General features: G+C 37.3%; 1 protein-coding gene across 2 annotated transcripts in view; it reads left to right on the top strand.

Annotated features, from left to right (window-relative positions):
- LOC410341 (RNA pseudouridylate synthase domain-containing protein 2) overlaps positions 1-20,458 on the top strand; it is a 165,411-nt gene that overhangs the window by 28,601 nt on the left and 116,352 nt on the right. Inside the window, exon 1 of one of the 2 annotated variants that reach the window (XM_624653.5) lies at positions 8,126-8,848. The exons of the other annotated variant lie outside the window; for it this stretch is intronic. Coding sequence (XP_624656.2) covers positions 8,699-8,848 — 150 coding nt within the window. The 5' untranslated portion in view covers positions 8,126-8,698. Of the gene's footprint in view, positions 1-8,125; positions 8,849-20,458 lie in introns of those variants that run through there. 2 annotated transcript variants of the gene reach the window in all.

The raw sequence follows: 20,458 nt of genomic DNA, 5'->3' as shown, positions 1-20,458 counted from the left end.
GCGTAATTTATCGTACGCCTTTTGAGTGAATATATATATATATAAACATTTTATGAATTTAATTTAATAATTAAGAATCTTTCTCTTTTCTCCTTGAAATTCTGTTCCAAAAAATAGGAAGCTTTGATTTTTAAATTACATATAAAAAAGGAAACTTTCTGTAATTCAATTTTTATACTTTCAATTCGTCTCGATGGGACAATAAATAATCTCTCTCTCTCTCAACTCGATTTCAATAATTAAGAGAAATTATCAATATTTGAGAGATAAGAGAATCTTTCAATTGTACTTTCGAAAAAAAAAAAGGAATTATTAATATCACGTTAATATCTGATACGCGCAAATTCGGGGGAGGGGAGGGTGAATTTTTGGAGATACGGGGGAATGAAAGAGATGGGACGGTCGGATGGACGTGATTTCCACGGTCGAGGGAGCGAGTAAGTTCGAATGGAGGTAGGTCATGATAGCAGCAGACAGCATCTGGTTGCATCGCGTTATTTTTACGTTGAAAAACTTCGGTGGAGATCCGCGCCGATGAACAACCGTCGCGTCGTGTAAGCAAAGCCCTCCCCCCTCCGGGAAAACGAAGCGACGACACATCAAAGAGATGGTGATGAGTTCACCATTCCCTCCTCCTCTCTTTCCATCATCCTCGAAAATTTTCCCGATCATGAAACACCAACGATCGCCCTTTTTTTTTATTATCCATTTCAATCGTTATATTTCATGGGAAAAATTTCAAGGATCGATCTCTCGAGATAATATTTCAATAAGACGGTTCATCAATGTATAGTAACGTGGAAATTTCGAGGATCGAAAACATTACTGGTTTGTCAATCAATTTAAATATATTAGCTCAATTAAATAATACTACGAATGGCAAAGAAAGGGTAAAGATATGATGAACGGCGTTGACGAGCAATTTCCTTCGTTTCCGTAGAAGCGAGACACTGTTATTCTCCTCAATAGCCAAGATCTGGCGCGCTCTCGCGAAAATCTCGGAATTCCGGATAATATATTTAGCGGAAATTTACATGCCGCGAAGGGTACAAATGATCGTCCCGTTTGATTTATAATAGACTCCCTCCTAATCACCGTGTTATTTCACCAATATTCGAAGCGATAATTCAACCTAGAACGACGGCTGGAATGGAATAACTCGTCAACGTTTTTTGGCATTTTATCGCCGCTCGAGGCTGCGAGTAAGAAAACACTGAACTGTGGCGCTGTCGTCGTCGCTCGCGTCTACCGTTGTCCCATAGCACCTCAAACGCGCGGTAAAAAATTATAGACGAGTCTCCTAATGAGTTGGAGCTAACAATATTTTTCCACTCGACAATATTTTCGATTCTATTGCAACATTGATTCTTATCTTAATTGTCACGTGCAAATTATCCTGCCTTGATCGACTCGATGAGAGTTAATTGAAGAAAATCTAATAAAAACAATTCGCTCCCGTTTTCAATATAATCTCGCATCGCCCGATTAACTTAAATAGGGCTCGAGAAGGAGTCACGTATTCGAAGAAGATACTCTCGCACCGCCAATCGTATTAGAATTAATTATCGGACCCTCGTGGATTGCCGCCGTTTCGGTATAATTAGTTCTGGGTCTAAATCGGTTGTAACGATCACTGCCAATTATGCACCATGTGAATGGGCCGTCCGCCCTGCATTGTTCGCCACTCGATTCATTCATTCCTCCGCGCGTTCGTTCCTTTGCACGAGATTCCTCGGAGCCATTGCCAAACAGGAGGCGGCGTACATCTCTCCTCGCGAGCTTTCGTAACTTTCCCTTCCCGGGCAAGCGTTCCTCGAGCTCCGGGGAAAGCGCGCACGTGATACTTTACGTAACGAAATGTGTATCGAAATTGCTCGTGAATTTAACAATCGGAATAATATAATTTATCGATTTTCTTCTCTCGAATTATACATTCGCCTTTCTCTATCTCTCGATACGTGTTTTCAGTAGCGCGTTGGAGCAATTTTTCGAGGGGAAGAAGGAAAAGTTTCACGAGAGAGAGAGAGACGAATGCAATCTACTTTAACTCGAGTAACCAGATTTTGTTAAAGGGATTATTACCATTTTTTTTTCCCCTCTTTAAACCGTTCTCCATTATCGTTTCCTTATAATTTTCTTAACGAAAATTCCTCGTTAGCGACCAATACGCTTTCGAGGGATTAAATTTGGATTCGTTTTATATATATATATATAGGATCCTTTTCAGAAAGGGATATTTTTACCAAGGCGAACTTCTATATTTAATATCGTGATTCTTCAAGAATCCTCAGGAAGAGGATTTAATACATCAAAGAATCATACTTTGCTACTTGGAACGAAAAAATGGAAACCTTCGAGGTGGCCGACGGTGTTAAAAAATTCACGTCTCAATTTCTCTTCGTAATTCGCTTCGAATCTTCAAACTTTGTCCTTTACCTTCACGAATTTAGTGAATCCCTCCCCTCCCTCCCTCGATTATTCGCTTTTCACTGAATACATATACGTCCAAAATTACATAAAAAGGATCGAGAAGGAAAAGATCCTGAACGTTACGTAGTCAAAATAATATAAAGGGAGGGGGGATGAGTGAAATGAGAATGGCCATCGACTCGACGCGTGCATCGCGATCGCCGATCACAGGCGGCCATTTTGCATTTACTTTCGACCCGTGTCATCGTCCATTCAACTTCGAAAGATCGCTTTTGAGACTATTACTTCTATTTTTGATAGACGAATTCGCACATTATTTCCATCAATAAAACTGGAACGAAGATCTCACAAAATTATCGAGGATCCTGTTCGAGGACAGAGAGAGAGAGAATTTTTTTTTTTGTAATTGATCGATTCCAGATACGATTTCTAGCGGCGCTTAATTCTCTCCTCCACTCCTCTAATCTCCTCTCGAGACGTTTCTCCATCCATGTGATATTTTTAGTACGCTGCTTGCTACCCTGTGCTCCGGCCAGGCGTTCGGTTTTTGCCGGGTTTCGGGCGGAAGCTGGGCCGAGGATCGAGTTCCGGCCGAGCCGCGATAAGGTATCGGGCGAAATATGTGTTTCCGCAACGAATTTTTTTCGAAAGTAAAAGTTTCACCTTTTTTACTCCTTTTCGCTTTAGAATTTTTCTCGTTCTTGAGAAGATGAAGAAAAATTCTTTACATCGAACAACATATTCACAAGTATTTCAATCAAGAAGGTGTGAATTCTGAGAAAATGCAACTAAGTGAAAATTATTCTTCGATAATTGACCGACTAGTCAGCATTAAACGAGAAGTTTCCTTCGAAAAAACTTGAACGAAGATTTCTCACGATACGCGAGGAATGCACGTGTCACGATGCGAAGATAAGATCGAGTGTTAAAATGGCGAGTTTTTCGAGTAATCGAAAGAATAATGGATGGATAAATATCCGAATGATGGTGTTCGAGTCGAGCCGTTAATTTCGCGTTATCCTCGTTGCACCGAGGGCGCGAGAGAACGAGGGAGAATCCGCGAACGAATGTTCCACGAATCAGAGTGCAAATATCTCGGGAACAAATAGCCAGTGGCGCGGTCTTTTGTCGGCTAAAGACTACGCGCTTTATCCTTTCCTTTTCCAACCTTTGTTGAAAAAAAAAGGTAGAAAAAAGCGCTCCTCTTTAATTGCGCCGTTGCCAATTCTCGTATCCATCGCCCTTGTTCCTTCTCCTCGCTTTCGCGATCTCTCTCTTGCGGTTTCTCAATTTAGATAAGGAAACCTCCCCTCTTCTCGACGATTAATTTCGAACCGATGTCCCTCGTTCGAATTTTCTAAACGGTAAAGTATATACTTTCGGATCATTTTCGGAACGCAATCTATATTCTACGCTTTGTTCGAACCGATGAAACCGTTACGGATTATTTACACCGATGAGAGGAACGTTTATCCTTGGCGAAAAGTGGACCGCTTTATTCAGAAACATCGAAACCGTGCTCTCGTCGCTTCAAAGCGATTCTTATTCGTTATCGTTTCATATATATATATATATATTCTCGTGGCGATTTCACGTGCTCGTTACACCGTGTCGAGCGATGTTACGTGGCGCGTTGCGCAAAAAACTGGTGGCTGCCAGTGACTGGAAATCTCGATTATACCGCGTGCGGATATCCTCCAAATCCCTGAATAATTAATCAATCGGAAAGATTTCGCCGCATCCCTTTGTCCTTGGAAATTATATCATCGGGGAGGCTTTTGTTTGGTCCCTCGCGAATTTTTATTCCGAGGATACGATAATTATTTTTGTTTCATTTTTCAGCCGATCGTAATCGCGATTAATTGCTAAACTCCCTAGTTACTATTAGCTAGGGATATTTGTTGTTCGAGCGATCACTTTACTCCAAGTGACTTTAACTTTCATTAAATTTCATCATCGTGTTAATTGTAACTATTTTTGAAAATAGAATGAGATGTAATTATAATTATATAGTAAAAGTAAATTCGGATGATAAAAGTTAATAGGATCGATAATGAATTAAAAATTAAAAAGCGAGAGGCGAGTGTATAAAAGAAATATAAGAAAGAAAGAAACGGACGGCGTGAGTGAATTAATGATTCGAGGTGTCCTTGAACGACCGTGACCTTGCTCGACGTTCGAGTTCCTCGGATATCCTGAGATCCTGACAGCTGATTATATCACACAACGTTTTAAATATTCTCCACAGACTGCACATATGATTTTAACCCGGGTTAAAGTTCAACCATAAACTTGTCCACGAGAATTACACCACGTTATATACGACCAGTAAGTCTCTCGCAACGTTGCACTAGGATAATCGTCCGCTTCTCTGAATAATAATAATATATATATATATATAAAAGAAAAAGAAGTAGAAGAAGAAGAGGAAGAAAGAGAGATAAACTTTTTAGTATTATTCGTGTTTCACTCCAATAAATTGTTTCTCCAATTTCGCCTCCTTCTTGTCGATCGTTCGTTTAAAATTTTTTTGCGCGTATTTAAGATAAGAAACCCGGGCAAGCGACGGGCTATTCGTTAGAACGCACGAGGAGCGGTTATCCGATCGTCGCGGTTAATTGGCTCGAAAATTTCTTTACGTAATTAAAATTTCCTTAACGCGGTCGTTAACTTCCGTGAAACTTATCAACGATGCGTTTGTGTATTGCGCAACCAAAACGTTCAACGTGTAACAGCCTCTATCATTCGGTAAAAGTGAAAATTTCGAAACGGGACCTTTTACTTTCGCTATCGTATAATAACAACTTACTTACTTATTTAAAGTTTATTGCGCCGCGACTCGCGCGTGTAATCATTTTTATTTATAATTATCTCTCTCGATTATCAAAAGTTTAAGATATCGCTGTTTTTACGCGTTTCTTTTTTTCTTTTTTTTTTTTCTTCGCTTGGTTAAACGAAAGTGAAGATACGTACGATCTTCTATTAGAAATTGACTTGTTTATATCAACGATTGCTTTTCGATCCGATCAACCATCGAAATCAATTTAGAGTCGAGGATAATTTCTCATTTACAATTGTATCGTATCGTGATTTTCAAAGAGAATTTCTCGAATGGGACGGCGATCCAACCCTTCCCTTCCCCCTCGAGAATGCGATACGTATCATGTACGAAACATGGAGAAGAAGCCCCTCCGTTTCGAGGGGGCGGCGAAGAAATCCTATCAACCGAAAGAGACGGTGAAAATCTAATTTTTTCCCACGAATTCTCTCGAATTCGATACACGAAATATCACAGCAATTTGATCTTTGAATTTTTTTCTTCGACTAATTCTTTTTTTTTTTTTTTCGAACTTGGCAAATAAAACGGAATACATTGGATAGTTTTGCGCAATATAATTAACTCAGAGTATCTAGTAAAGTAGTATTGTACAAAGCTGTTTTCGAAATTTCGAAATTGTTAAAAAAATTATTAGATTTAAATTAATAGAAAGATATATGTGGTGTAAGAATAAACGTTAGGAATATTCCATCAAGATTGAAAGGTCGATTTGGAAACTTTATTTATTTATAGAATTCTGCTAGTAAAAAGCTACAAGTAAATGTAATTTTAATAAGTACAAAATTTTTATATCTAATATACAGTTGGACAAGTTTGCACAATATTTTAAACAATGCACAACTCGGCAATAATTAATTTCGAAATTCTTTCTAAAAAAAAAAAGAAAAATTTAAATTAAATTACCAGTTAAAGCTTAAATCAATAATAATATTTAAATTGTTTAATATTAAAATAAATTAATTAATATAAAAATATCATCGTACGTATGTAAAGAATAACGTGTAGAGAATAATTTCCATCAAAATCGAAAGGTCGATTTGTGAAATTTCTGCTAGTAAAAAGTAAATGTTTTTCCTCGTCTCTACTCACAATTTAATAACCACAAATTTTAAATTGCACCTTCTCTCTACCCGTATACACGCGTGTATATATTTAGGATTAACCGTGGCCACGTGCGATACCCTGATCTCTCGAAGACCACTCGAGAGACCAAAAACCGATCATCATCGATCAATCATCTCGATTACACCCTACGTGTTACGAGAGAGCAAAAAAAATACCAATTTCACAGAAATCAATCGATCCAAAACTCTACGTTATTTTTACCCTTTCTTTCTCGTCCAATCTTAATGAGCTTACTTCGAAAGAATCGAAATCGAACGCGTCTCTCTCTCTCGAAATTTATTCGACACGGATGACAGGAAGAGGAGTTTGTGAAATATATTTCGACCAGCAAGTGTAATGGCGGCCGCCATTAATATTAATATTCGGCTTGTCCGCCTCTCCTCAACCGTTTGTCCATCAATATTTGCCTTAACGCACCCCGGGTGCACCTGCTGTTTACCGAGCCCTGCCTGTCGTTTCTCTTCGGTTTTAATAACGTTCGAGCCTCGTTTCGTTGTCGTTTTGCGAAAAGAAAGAAAGAGGAAGAACCAACGAAAGCGTTGAATTCGTTTTTTAAAATTTCAACTATTTCGCAGGGAGAAATGTTGATTCTTTTAGTTCAGGATTTCGTACGTTAGAAGGGAATAATCGAGCGTTTAATAAACATTCTGACAATGCGACGTTGTCGCGCTTTTTCATTGATGGCATTTTAACCCCGAAAGTTCCTCCACCGCGAAAGTCCCCCCGTTAAATATGTTATTCGTTAAGGGAGTGGAATCGGGGCAAGTGGGATCTCGTTTGATAGTCTGTACGAGTATCGCACAGGCTGAGAAGTTAGATACAGTTTATATCCCCAGGTGTGCGTCCAATTTTAGGGGTGGCGCCCGTCAGACGGTGATTATATTTAATGAGAACGTGAATAATTCGTGTTAAATCCTTGTCCAACCCCCGCCCCTCGCGAGCCTCGAGTGAAATTGCCGTGTAAATCGATCGATCGACCGCTCGATTTATTCTAAACGAATATAAATTTCTAAAATAAAATTTTCTGTTATTTGAAATATTAAATGTATCGGATGTATTTTAACGTTATTAATTTTTGTTATCTAAATATATAGTCGTTTTTTCAATCCGTCGAAACTTTACTCGAGTCGAGTAATTAATTAATATTTCTAGAATTATTGTTTTTTCTTTTAAGAAAGATTTTTTACCGTTAAAAAGTTAAGGATAACCGGGTATTTCCAATTCAAATGTTTTAATTAATTAATGTAAATGTATATATTTTTTTACAAATATAAATTAAAAACTTTTCCTATTTATATTTTCTATATATATCTTAAGGAATGGAAACGAACTTGTTATTGAAATCAATAATGCATTATCAATATTTACAAACTTTTTCTTTCCAAATCAATTTACATAAACGGATTCCACTCTCAACACTGTAATTCAAAAAAGAGGAAGAGAAAAAAACTCCATTAAACGTTAATTACGAATACTCGCATTTACAAAAAAATCTCCCTCCCCTGAAAACAGTACCGGATTTTTAAACACCGCATCGATTACGCTCGACCGCCAAGGGGTAGCGAAAGGGTTGAAAAGACGGAGAGACAATGGAAGGGTGGGGGTGGTTGCAAAAAGTCAAAGGTATGAAACGGTAGTACGCGGGTATCGGCGGGGAAAGTGGGGTGGGCAGGGGGTGTGGTGCGAGCGTCTGCCGGCCTAGAAGCAGCTCGCGCGGCGAGTGGTGGGGGTAGCCGCGGCCATGTGCTCGAGCGTCGACGCTCGATCGGCGATCAGTCGTTGCCGCGCGCTCGCCGTGTTCACATCGTGGTGTCTCTCTCGTCGCACGCGTTCGCCCCGTTTATCGAATGAGCGTGCACGTACGTCGCGTTTGAAGAGGAGAGAGAGAAGCTCGTTTTCTCTACGATGACGTTGGTGTACCTCGAGGGTCGTTCGTCGCGCGTGTGATCGAGAGGGAGGATTGAGAAAGTTGGGAAGAATCGAGAGAGAGAGAGGAAGGAGTAGATAAATAGCGAAGAGTATCATCGTCACGGAAGATGCCAAGGTGATCCTGTTTACCGCCTCGACGAGCTTTTACTTACTCTTCGACGTCTCGTTATCTCGGAGGGAGGGAGGTTGTTGTTCCCCTTATTTAGGGATTAATAATAATTGAATCGAACGTGTGTAATAACGTGTGGCGGCCGCGTGAAAAGAAGGGAAAAGTGGTTGGTGGACCATTCTCGTCGTCTCCACGTTGCGTTTCACGCGTATACTGGCGCGTTGTTCTCGCCGTACGGTGGAATCGTTCACGATTGTGCCGCGATCATGCACCACACGGCGCCCTGGTATCTACCCTGGGGCCTGAAGCTGGTGCCACTGCCTATACCGCCTGGACACCCCGCTTCCGGCATCCCGAATCCCGGATTGCACCTGCTCGCACCCCTGCCGGGGATCTACGCCCCTGAACCGCGAAAGGTAAGAGAGATCTTTGCAACGTAACGTAACCACCTCGGTCTCACCTTTTGCTATATCGATCCGTCGGCGAATCGACTTCCCCTCCCCCTCCCCCGTCACTTTCTACGTGACACCGGTTACGTTTCGCTCGTACTAGTTTTATTTCCATTCAAATTATCAAATCGATCGGACGATATTTAATCGTCGAGGTTTAGGTTTAATCCTCGATGTTTGTTGGCCCATCCTTTTCCCCTCCCTCTCTTTTCTTTTAATAAATTAGCTTGTAAAATTAATTTATTAAGAAGGGTAGGGTTTTCTCTTTTTCTTTACGTTGCTAGATTAATATCCGTCGTCCTCGATTACGTTAAAACAGCGTCAGGGTTATCTTGCGCAATAACAATTTATCAATAATACCGATATATCGGTTAATAACAATTTACCGAGTAAAATTCTTCGTTTGAATCTGAAATTCGTGACTCGTCGATAACGAAAACAAATTTTCGTTTAATGCGTTGTTATAATTGGATTGCGCAAAGATGCCCTCCAGCAAGTTCCGACGACAACGCAAAATCCGGGCCGTAACAGGTTCTTGGAACTTTTGCTTTTTATGACCGTTTATGAACTCCTCGCGACCACAAATTTTTTTTCCCTCCTCCTCGAAAGGATATTTTCGTTCGACGCGCGATGGATCAGGTGTCGCGATGTTATTGTCTCGATGCCCGAGTGCCTCGAGGCAAAGGGAGGGAGGGGGGAGGAGGGGAGGTTAAAATGCGAAAACAATTCTTGGAAAAACGGGGGACTGTTGTTGATATTAAGATAACGTACACATTAGTTTTAGATGGAAACACAATAAAATAATTGCTCTCTCTCTTTCTCTCTCTCTCTTTCTCTGGTTAGCTCGATATTGGCGTAGAAAAAGTAACAGTCGGTCGAACGAAGAAGATGTATTCGTAAAATGATTTCCAAGTTATTTTAAACATTCGAATTTTACGTCTCTTGGAAATTATCGAGTTTTTTTCAAACTCGAAAATACTCTTCCTCGAAAGACCTTAAATTTTCCGAATTTATTCCGTCGCGAATAATAACTTTCACTCTCGAAACATTCTTCGTTTCACCGTTATCCCATTAAACGAAAAGCAACCATATTCTTACGAGAGTTTTCACGTTTATCCTCAAGCTTTATTTTCTCGAAATCGTTCGTGTTGGAGCGAAAGAAAAAGTAGGATACAAATATAAATCGGAAAGAGAAGGAGTATCGGTAATAACCCTGGCCTTTCATTAACTTTGTCCTCCGGTTATTGTTCACGGCTTGCGCGCCGTGAAAGAATATTCTTGTTTCAATGTAAATTCGATCTAAACGAAAGTTCGCATTGTCCCCATCCCGCTCCCGTTGAAAGATCCGTCGGCCGGTTTTCTTGCCTCGCCCTCGCCCTCGCCCCGCTTATTGTGCCCATTTCGTTAGTATTAATTATAATCCCCGCGCGAGATTCTGCCACGATTCTTGTTGTGCAAACGCGTGCAGCATCGGCCCGCGTTAAGTAACCCGAACGTTTCTTAAGGAGCGCGAGCTTCTTTCGTCTATTATTTCATACGGCTTACATAATAACCTTCGAACCTTCCAAGATGCGCGTGTTTCTCCCGTCGCGGATGACAATTGCGTCGAATCTCGCCGTCCCGCGTTATATTACTCGAACGAAAATCATTCTCTGGACGCTTCTTATCGTTCAGAATCGATTTTTTTTTTCTTATCATTGATATATAATTTTCTATAATCGCTCCATTATTTTGAAATTAATCATTCAAGATTTTACTTCGATTTCTGTCTTTTCACTTTTTCGAACGAGTTCGCGGAAAAGCGCGTTTGAATATTTCACGGATCTCGAGACGATCTCTTTGCAGGATCCATGCATCTTTCAACGGGAGAAGTTTCGTCAATTATTGCCCCGTCTCGAGGAAACTTTTCATCCCCCGCCCCCTTTTTTCATCGATTACCAAGGTATTCTTTTCGATGGATTCCTTCTCGTTCCTTTTGTTTTGCCGCGATTTTAGCAGCGATCGACTATTGTTCACGCACGAAAAAAAAAAGGATCTCTCTCGTTGCTTAATGGAACGTTTTCTCGCCGAGTGGGTTCTTCCTTTAACGGAGTGGATTTTATTAAACGAGTCGCGGATATCGATATCGTACCTTTTGTGTCTCAATGCGCTTTTAACATCATCCCCATTCTCCAACCCCTTTTTTCCCGTATCAACAAGCCACTCCTTTGTTTCTTTTTTTCCATACCCGAATATTTGTACGTTTTTATGTAATAATTGTTCGAGGAAATCTCGAGTGCAACAAATTCGAATCTTTCGAACTTTTTCAACGAACGGTCAATCATTTGTATCCGCGACGCTTGTTAATTATTCACGCGCGATGCATCGGGAATCTGTGACCGGTCGCGTGAAACTGAGCCGAAGCCGTGACCGCGTTGTTTGTTTAAACGGTGGTGGAATACCGGTGGAAATCGTTTGCGGTCGCGCCATTTCGCGGTCCCCGCCCGAAATTCCCTCGTTATTAACAATTAAGGGGGCGAGCAGCCTCGAAACCACGCGTGAAATTAAAAAGGAGGGGAAAAAACGTTTGTAACGCCAACAGTTGATCCGTTTGAAAACGATGATGATTTTATGTTCTCCAAAAATCCATATAATATAATATAATTTATATAATTTAATATTTTATTAATTTAATATATATATAATTTAATATTATTAAATTATATAAATTGTATTATATGGATTTTTGGAAAGATAAGAGATATGAGGATTTTCATGAATTTAATTCTTGACACGAATGGAGGATAGCGCCATAAGAAGAAGTGAACGAGTAGATAAAAATTAGAAGAGAGAGACGCAAAGTTTCGCGTAAATTATTTTCCAGCACGGATTTTCGATCACAGAATTTCCACGAGTTATACATTTCGATCGATTTATGGTTTCTGTAAGCGGCCGAGCAAGAAACGCTTGCGATATGAAATATGCGCTCGTAACACGTGTGCGTCGCAGGTTTACTTATCGACGGAGGAATGGACTCGGTCGATACACACGTGGACCGCGAACGAGTAGAATTTCACGTGGAAAATAAATTTCAAGGAGGATTCGATTCGAGGATACGCTGAGAAAAAATTCTTCTTCATGTGATAAATATTCGTATATACAATCATGCACAATCATATAAAATATTCGTATAATCATATAATCGAATTTACGAAAGGATCCACGATTGTTATCAATCAAATATATTCCACAAGGCTGAGCCGAGGAGATTTAATTTTTCCAACGAAACATCAATCCCCTCCCCTTCTTTCAAAGTTTTCGCGAAACACGAACTCGGGGGAGGTTTCCAAGTGATACAAGTTGGATAATCGGTTCGACCTCGCGAATTCGGGTTAATATTAAATGGGTCCCGATACACGCCTCGTGTATGTATATATATACGATATTAAGCAAGGTTTCCTTTCGACGGGCTTTCGACAGCTTCGAAAACTCTTTAGGGCGACGACGTTGGTCGGTGTAAGCAGCCGGGGAACTTTTATTCCCTGTCACGTAGAGCAACATTCGCAAAACTCGACGAGAGCCGGTCACGAACGTGGCTCGCCGACGGTGCCCTCCTCCCCCTCCCTCCCCCGTTTGCCTTAATTTCTCTTTCAATCGTTCTATTAATTTAGCCAGGGAGGGGAGAGGAGAGGAGTGGAGATTTTTGGCCGACGATCGCAAAAATCGCCCCGATCACCTCCGCGCCACGAGTGGAATCCACGGAATTGGCAATCCTCGTTCGGGGAAACACGTGTCGTTTCCGTACGAAACTCGGCGAATTGCACGAGTTGTGATTTTCAAGATCGTGGCCATTATTATTAGAACGCGATGCATAACGCCGATTGCCTACGCATCGTGAACCGAATTTCCAATTTTTCAACGTCGTTTATATCGATTTATACACGCATTGTGTATTTATGTAAATTGTAAATGTTACCACGTGCCGGATCAATTGTGAATTTTATCGAGCTAGGAAAAATGCAAATTATATACGTGTTGCAATCTTGGAGATCTATCATTGTTAAGAATAAATTGTGAATAACGATTTAGGAAGATTTGGAGAATCGGGAAATTTTTTTCTAAATTTGAAAACACAAATTATTTATAAATTTTATTGTTAACGATGGTATGTTATATTATATTATATTATAAATATATTATAAATAAATATAATATAATATAATATATAAATATTATAAAGGAAGGAAGATTTGCAAGGTGCAGGATCAATTGTGAATTTTATCGAGCTAGGAAAAATGCAAATTATATACGTGTTGCAATCTTGGAGATCTATTATATTGTTAAGAATAAATTGTGAATAACGATTTAGGAAGATTTGGAGAATCGGGAAATTTTTTCTAAATTTGAAAACGCAAATTATTTATAAATTTTATTGTTAACGATGATATATTATAAATATATTATAAATAAATATAATATAATATAATATATAAATATTATAAAGGAAGCAAGATTTGGAATTAATTGTAAATTTTATCAAGCTACGATAAATGCAAATTATACGTGTTGCAATCTTCGAGATCTATTATTATTATATTTGTTAAGAATAAATTATAAATAACGAGGAAGATTTAGAGAAACGAATGATCAATGAATTTTTTTCTAAAATTGAAAACACAAATTATTCCTAAATTTTATTGTTAACGATAGTATATTATAAATATTATATTATAAATAACGGAAGATTTGCAACGTGTAGAATTAATTGTAAATTTTATCAAGCTATGAAAATGAAAATTACACGTGTTGCAATCTTCGAGATCTATTATTGTTAAGAATAAATTATAAATAACGAGGAAGATTTAGAGAATCGTGAAATTTTTTCTAAATTTGTAAACACAAATCATTTCTAAATTTTAACGATGGTATAGATATTATAAATAATGGAAAATTTTGCAATGTGTGGGATTAATTATAAATTTTATCAAACTACTTGCAATATTCGAGATCGTGGCTATTATTAAGAATAAATAGGAAGATTTAGAGAATTGTCAAATTTGTCTAAAATTGAAAACATAAATTATTCGTAAATTTTATTGTTAACGATGATATGGATATTATAAATAATGGAAGGAAGATTTGCAAGGTGTGGAATTAATTGTAAATTTTATCAAGCTACGAAAAATGCAAATACAAATTGCACGTGTTGCAATCTTGGAGATCTATTATTGTTAAGAATAAATTATAAATAACGAGGAAGATTTAGAGAAACGAGTAATCAATTTAGAATTTTTTTCTAAAATTGAAAACACAAATTATTCCTAAATTTTATTGTTAACGATGGTATATTATAAATATTATATTGTAAATATAAATCATTCTTTTATTCAATCATATATTAATTTTAATTTTTTTTTGTTTATTCAACTTTTTAATGATTTAATTATAAACAAATAAACATTGTAACAAATTATTTTTTTGCATAATTGTACATTATAAATAACGGAAGGAAGATTTGCAACGTGCGGAATTAATTATAATTAATTATAAATTTTATCAAACTACTTGCAATTTTCGAGATCTATTATTTATTAAGAATAAATTATAAATAACGAGGAAGATTTAGAGAATCGTCAAATTTTTCTAAAATTGAAAACGCAAATTATTCCTAAATTTTATTGTTAACGATATAGATATTATAAATATTTACGAAGATTTACAACGTGCTAATTGATTTTAAAATTTTTCAAACTCGGGTTCACAAAAATACAAATCGCGCGTGTTGCAATTTTCAAGATCACAGCCGTTAATATAAATAATAAAATTATAGAATAGCGGAGGAGGATTAAGACGGATGTTTCGATTTCCTGAATTTTTTTGAATTCGGTTATGAAAACGAAATCCTGCCCATTATTGTTAGATTAAATTATAGATAGAGGAGTTGTAAATTGATTGAACCACTTTCTCCATAATTATCAGATTTTCGAGAGAAATTCCTTTTTTTATTTAATCTCTTAAACTAAAGGTTAGGTTAGGTTAGCTTAGGTTAGGTTAAATTAGGTTAAATTAAGTTAGGGTAGATTAGGTTAAATTAGGTTAAATTAGATTAGGTTAGGTTAGATTAAGTTAAATTAAGTTAAGTTAGGTTAAGTTAGGTTAAATTAGATTAAATTAAGTTAGGGTAGGTTAAAGTAGATTAGGTTAGGTTAGGTTAAAATAGGTTAAATTAGGCTAAGATTAAATTAGAAAAAAGAGATTAAATTAGGTTAGGTTAAGTTAGGTTAAATTAGATTAAATTAGATTAGATTAAATTAAGTTAGGTTAAATTAAATTAAGTTAGGTTAAATTAGGCTAGGTTAAATTAGGTTAGGTTAAGTTAGATTAAATTAGATTAGATTAAATTAAGTTAGGTTAGGTTAGGTTAGGTTAGCTTGTGGTTCGATTTTACAACGCATTATACAACGTAGCTTCTAAAATAATTCAAAATGTTTTTCTTTCTTTCAAACACTTTGTAATACTTTACACGTATATGTGAACGTATATAATCAACGTCACCAAGTGCCATGGGTGATGGAAAGAAGGAGATTAAGGGGATTTTGTTATTTCATTGTTGATGAATGTACGATGAAATTTTCACTCCAGATCAATTTTTAATCCAGAGCTAGATATTGTAGCGTCTAAAAAATAATTCAAAATATTTTCTTTTTTCTTTCAAATACTTTGTAACACGATATTTTATCGAGTTCCTTAAGAGTGCAATTATTCTAGGTATAAATCTTAGGTATGATCGAAACCGTGTTCCTATCAATCCTTTCACCCGTTCATTTATTTTCCACGACTTGGTTGCGATTCGACGGAAATTGATGGAAGACGCGTGAATAATCGAATCGGAGGAGGCTAGGCAAAGTTTAAATGGCCGTGGTTCGAATGCATCCGAAATTACCTTGCGAACGTTCATCGCGTGTATCATCGCGGAGGGGCTCAGCGCGACAGCTATTCACGTAGCGCGCATACGTCGATGAACTTAGAGACTCGATGTCATCGCGATCCTCCTCTTCCTGCTTTGATGAATATTTCATCGAGATCCGTCGATAGAATTTTTTTTCTTCCTTTTTTCTTTTTTTTTTCACCGAAGCACAATCACGCTATTTCCGCGCGCGAATATCAAGTTGCGACTCGTCCAAATTTTACCGACGGACGATAATTTATTGATCCCGCGTAGGCGACGTAAGTGAGATCGAGACGAGTCAGTTTTTCGTGCTACTTTTTTCCTTTTCTTCCCTTTTACGTTTGGAGAACCGATATATAATGGAGAAGATTTTTGAAGATGGAAATTATCAGACGCCTAAGAAAAGTTGATTCGAATTCGAAGAATTATTCGTGGTTTTGTAGAAAAGAGGTTAGGTCGGTCATTCTTAAAATCCATCAATGGCGCGGAATGGGAAATGGGTTCGTTCGCTCGGGCTCGTTAAAGCGGGCGATGTAAAAAGCTCTGGGAGGAAAAGGAACCCCCCCTCCCTCAACACTTAGTGGATATTCGAATCGAGCAAGTGGCGAAGTAGATAGGCGCGCGTCGTAAACGTTGCATACCTGTAATTTGACGAGCACTTTGCCGTCACTTTACGTTTCGCTTCTCTTTTCAACGGCATCGCCCTAACTTTTCATAATTCTTCGAAATTGGAAAAATCGTATCGATTCCAAAAATTGGACTTTCGATGATTTCATCCCCAGTTTTTTCATCCCTTTTTTTGATCTCGAATTCCATCGTCTTAATCCCCTTCTCCACTTTTCGACGAGCTTATATATATTAACCGATAAAACCGCGATCGACGTTATCGGCCGATCAAAGTCTTTCGAGGCACGCATTGAAAATTGAAAATTCGAAAGCGTTAAAATTTCTCGTCTTCCCTTTTATAGAAAAATTTCGTGTACGTGTCTGTTGCATACATATGTATCTTTCCATTTGTTTCCATTCGAAACTAGGAAACTTTTACACGGTAAAGGAATAATAAAATTCACTTTCGTGTTTATACGCGTTACGTGGCGGTATTTTACGAGCAAACAGCATTACATTCTCCCCCTTGCCGGTTCCTTTTAATTCTTTCTCCCCGAATCTCTACAATTTCTCCGCACAATGTGCTCGCTCGCTAAATCTTCCTTGTTTATCTCGCTTACGAGACGCACGCCCCTCCCCCGCTTCTCGTTTTTCTTCCATCTTATATCGGCACCGCGTTGAATTTAAGACGGGCGGGCGGGTATTTACGATCGCGCCCGTGGAAACGGATCCGAGCCGATAAGGAAGGGAGTGAAGATTTCGGCTTCGCTATGTTTTATGGACTCTCTGTTACGAATATATAAATAGAAACGATCCTTTTTTCTTTTTTTTAGGAGGAAATTACGCTCGATATTATAAATAAATTTGGATAAATTTCGTTTAATGTTGATGATTTAATCTATCGAGGAGAGGTTTCTAAATTGAATTCTGCGAGATACTTTGGAGGAGGTGTGACGTTTTGTTTCTCGTTTGGGCAGAAGGAACAATGGGAGGTAAAGGGAATTCGGGCGTGTAGACGATTAATTTTCTTGGCGTGGTGTAAATTTCGGTCAATTAAGTCACGGGAGTTGGTTGGCGTTTGAAAAATCGGGAATCAGAGACGCGGGCCGAAGAAACGCGAAATGTCAACGATTCCGCGTTTGTCTCTGTCACGGCGTGCAAATTAACTCGGATCAGATGCGTGCCGCCTTCTGAACCGAGCCGCGTGTATTATTTTAAGTGCCGCTGTCACAGACTAATCTAGGCTTTTTGTCAAAAGGTATTGTTCGTTGAGAGGTAATTAGATTGTTTAGCTCTGTAATATTCGCCTGTAATATTAATTCTCGCTCTCGCATTTAGAACGTCTAAATTTAATTTCCTCCGACTTTTTTTTCCACTCTTCCACCATCATCCCAACCATCCCAGGATTCGTTAAAGGATTAATTTAAAATCATCCTCGGATTCGAAAATTTCAACCCTCATTTTTTTCTTTCTAAAATGTTGAATCTTTTCGAGAATTGCATTCAAGTTCTAATTTCGCGACTTTTTCAAAAATTTTCGAAATTTCTAGCATCTCAAGAATTCAATAATTGTTAAAGGATTAATTCTCATTTCGGAAAGTCTAAAGTTTTTAATTTCAATCCTCTTTTTCTTCTTTTTAAAATTTTGAATCTTTTCGATCCAAGCATTCGAGAATTGCATTCAAGCTTTAATTTCGCGAATTTTTCAAAAATTTTTGAAATTATTAAATTTTCAAAATTTTTCTCTAGCATCATCCCAAGCACTCATTCAAAAATTGTTAAAGGATTAATTCTCATCCTCGGATTCGAAAATTTCAACCTCCTTTTCTTCTTTCTAAAATTTTAAATCTTTTCGATTCAAGCATTCGAGAATTGCATTCAAGCTTTAATTTCGCGACTTTTTCAAAAATTTTCGAAATTTCTAGCATTCCAAGGGTTCAAGAATTCTCATTTCGAAAAGTCTAAAATTTTTAATTTCAATCCTTCTTTTTCTTCTTTCTAAAATCTTGAATCTTTTCGATCCAAGCATTCAAGAATTTCAAACTTTAATTTCGTGATTTTTTTCAAAAGTTTTCGAAATTTTTAGCATCTCAAGGATTCAATAATTGTTAAAAGATTAATTCTCATTTCGAAAAGTTTAAAATTTTTAATTTCAATCCTTCTTTTTCTTCTTTCTAAAATTTTGAATCTTTTCGATTCAAGCATTCAAATTTAATTTAATTTTTCAAAAATTTTCGAAATTTCTAGCATCATTCCAAGCATTCCAAGGGTTCAAGAATTGTTAAAGGATTAATTCTCATTTCGAAAAGTCTACAATTTTTAATTTTAACTCTTTTTTTCTTCTTTCTAAAATTTTGAATCTTTTCGAGAATTGCATTCAAGCTTTAAATTTAATTTCGCGATTTTTTCAAAAATTTTTGAAATCCCAAGCATTCTAAGGATTCAAAAATTGTTAAAGGATTAATTTTCATTTCAAAAAGTCTAAAATTTTTAATTTCAGTTCTTCTTTTCTTCTTTCTAAAATTTTGAATCTTTTCGAGAATTGCATTCAAGCTTTAAATTTAATTTTCCAATTTTTTCATTCTTCTAGCATCATCCCAAGCATCCCAAGGGTTCAAGAATTGTTAAAGGATTAATTCTCATTTCGAAAAGTCTAAAGTTTTTAATTTCAATTTCAATTTCCTTTTCTTCTTTCTAAAATTTTGAATCTTTTCGATCCAAGCATTCGAGAATTGCATTCAAGCTCTAAATTTAATTTCCAATTAATTCAACTCCAAAATTTTTTTAAATCTTCGATTACAAGAATTTAATAATTATACAATTAATCCTTGCCCTCGGATTTAGAAGCTTTTCAACAATTCCTTTAAAAATTTAGAAATTTTCTAACGATCCTTCACCTCAGCCAAAAATTCAAAACAATTATCTCCACGAAAAAAAAAAACGAAAAATTCCACAAATCCATAGTCGTATCGCTGCGAGAAAACGATTATACATATACAAAGCATTAGTGGACACACATTGGAAACGCGCAATTGCTACGTGATGAGCGTTTCGTCTCCTTGTTTCTCCATTTTCCGACCGCTGTATCGCTTCGAATCGCTTCGTATCACACCCGTTTGATCCACGGCTGATCTACGCTCCCCCATCTGCTCGAATTCTCTTTGAAACGTTGTCTCTCCTCCCTCCCCCTTCCCAAATACACCGGTTATTCCCGGCTAGTTTAATCACGCGGCCAGTATTTTCCATGCTGGAAAGGACGATCGAGGCGCGAGGGAAGGAGAGAATAAAGATAGACGAGCTGATGGAAAGAGAGAGAGAGAGGAGGTTATATAATCCATAGACCTCCACAGTCGTTGACAGATGACAGAACTGTCTTCCTCGCTGCCAGAAGAGGCGAGGTTATGTCTCTATGTATTTATACACCGAACGCGTATGACGACCTCTTTCCACGACTTTCGACTTGCCAGACGGGGGACCCTGTTGTCTCGATCCCTGTTGCACGAACAATTGCCCCATCCGTCCATTCTAGATCCATCTTGATCCACGCGTTTCAACCAACGATATTTATCCTCGATTCCTCGCGACAAATTGTCGAGTCAGAATTTTGGCGCACGATTTTGGAATTCTTCTTCTTCTCGATACGTTTTAATGTATTTTTTTTTCGAGTTTTTTTTTTCAATTTGATAATGAAGGGATATAATTGTCAATTCAAATATGTAATAAGTGAATAATTAATCGATTCAATTTTATTTACACGATAAATAAAATAAATAATGGTCGAAGCTTACATGAATAGTAAGAAATACTATGGAATAGAAGAATAATATTTAAGAATCACTTTGTGAATTTTATGAACAGAAGAGAAACTGGAGGAGGATCGAATTTACTTTATTTTATTTTATTTAATTTATTATTCGAATAATTTCAAAGGATACTTTGATGTTACTCTTATTTGGAAATACAACTTCTAGAATTATCTTAATTACTTCTTAATCAAAAATTATATAATTTCTCCTCCCTTTATTATTCCTTTAAAACTGAGAT

Source organism: Apis mellifera, linkage group LG11 (genome assembly GCF_003254395.2).
Source record: "Apis mellifera strain DH4 linkage group LG11, Amel_HAv3.1, whole genome shotgun sequence".
Lineage (NCBI taxonomy): Eukaryota > Metazoa > Arthropoda > Insecta > Hymenoptera > Apidae > Apis > Apis mellifera.
This window is presented reverse-complemented; position numbering and strand designations above follow the sequence as displayed.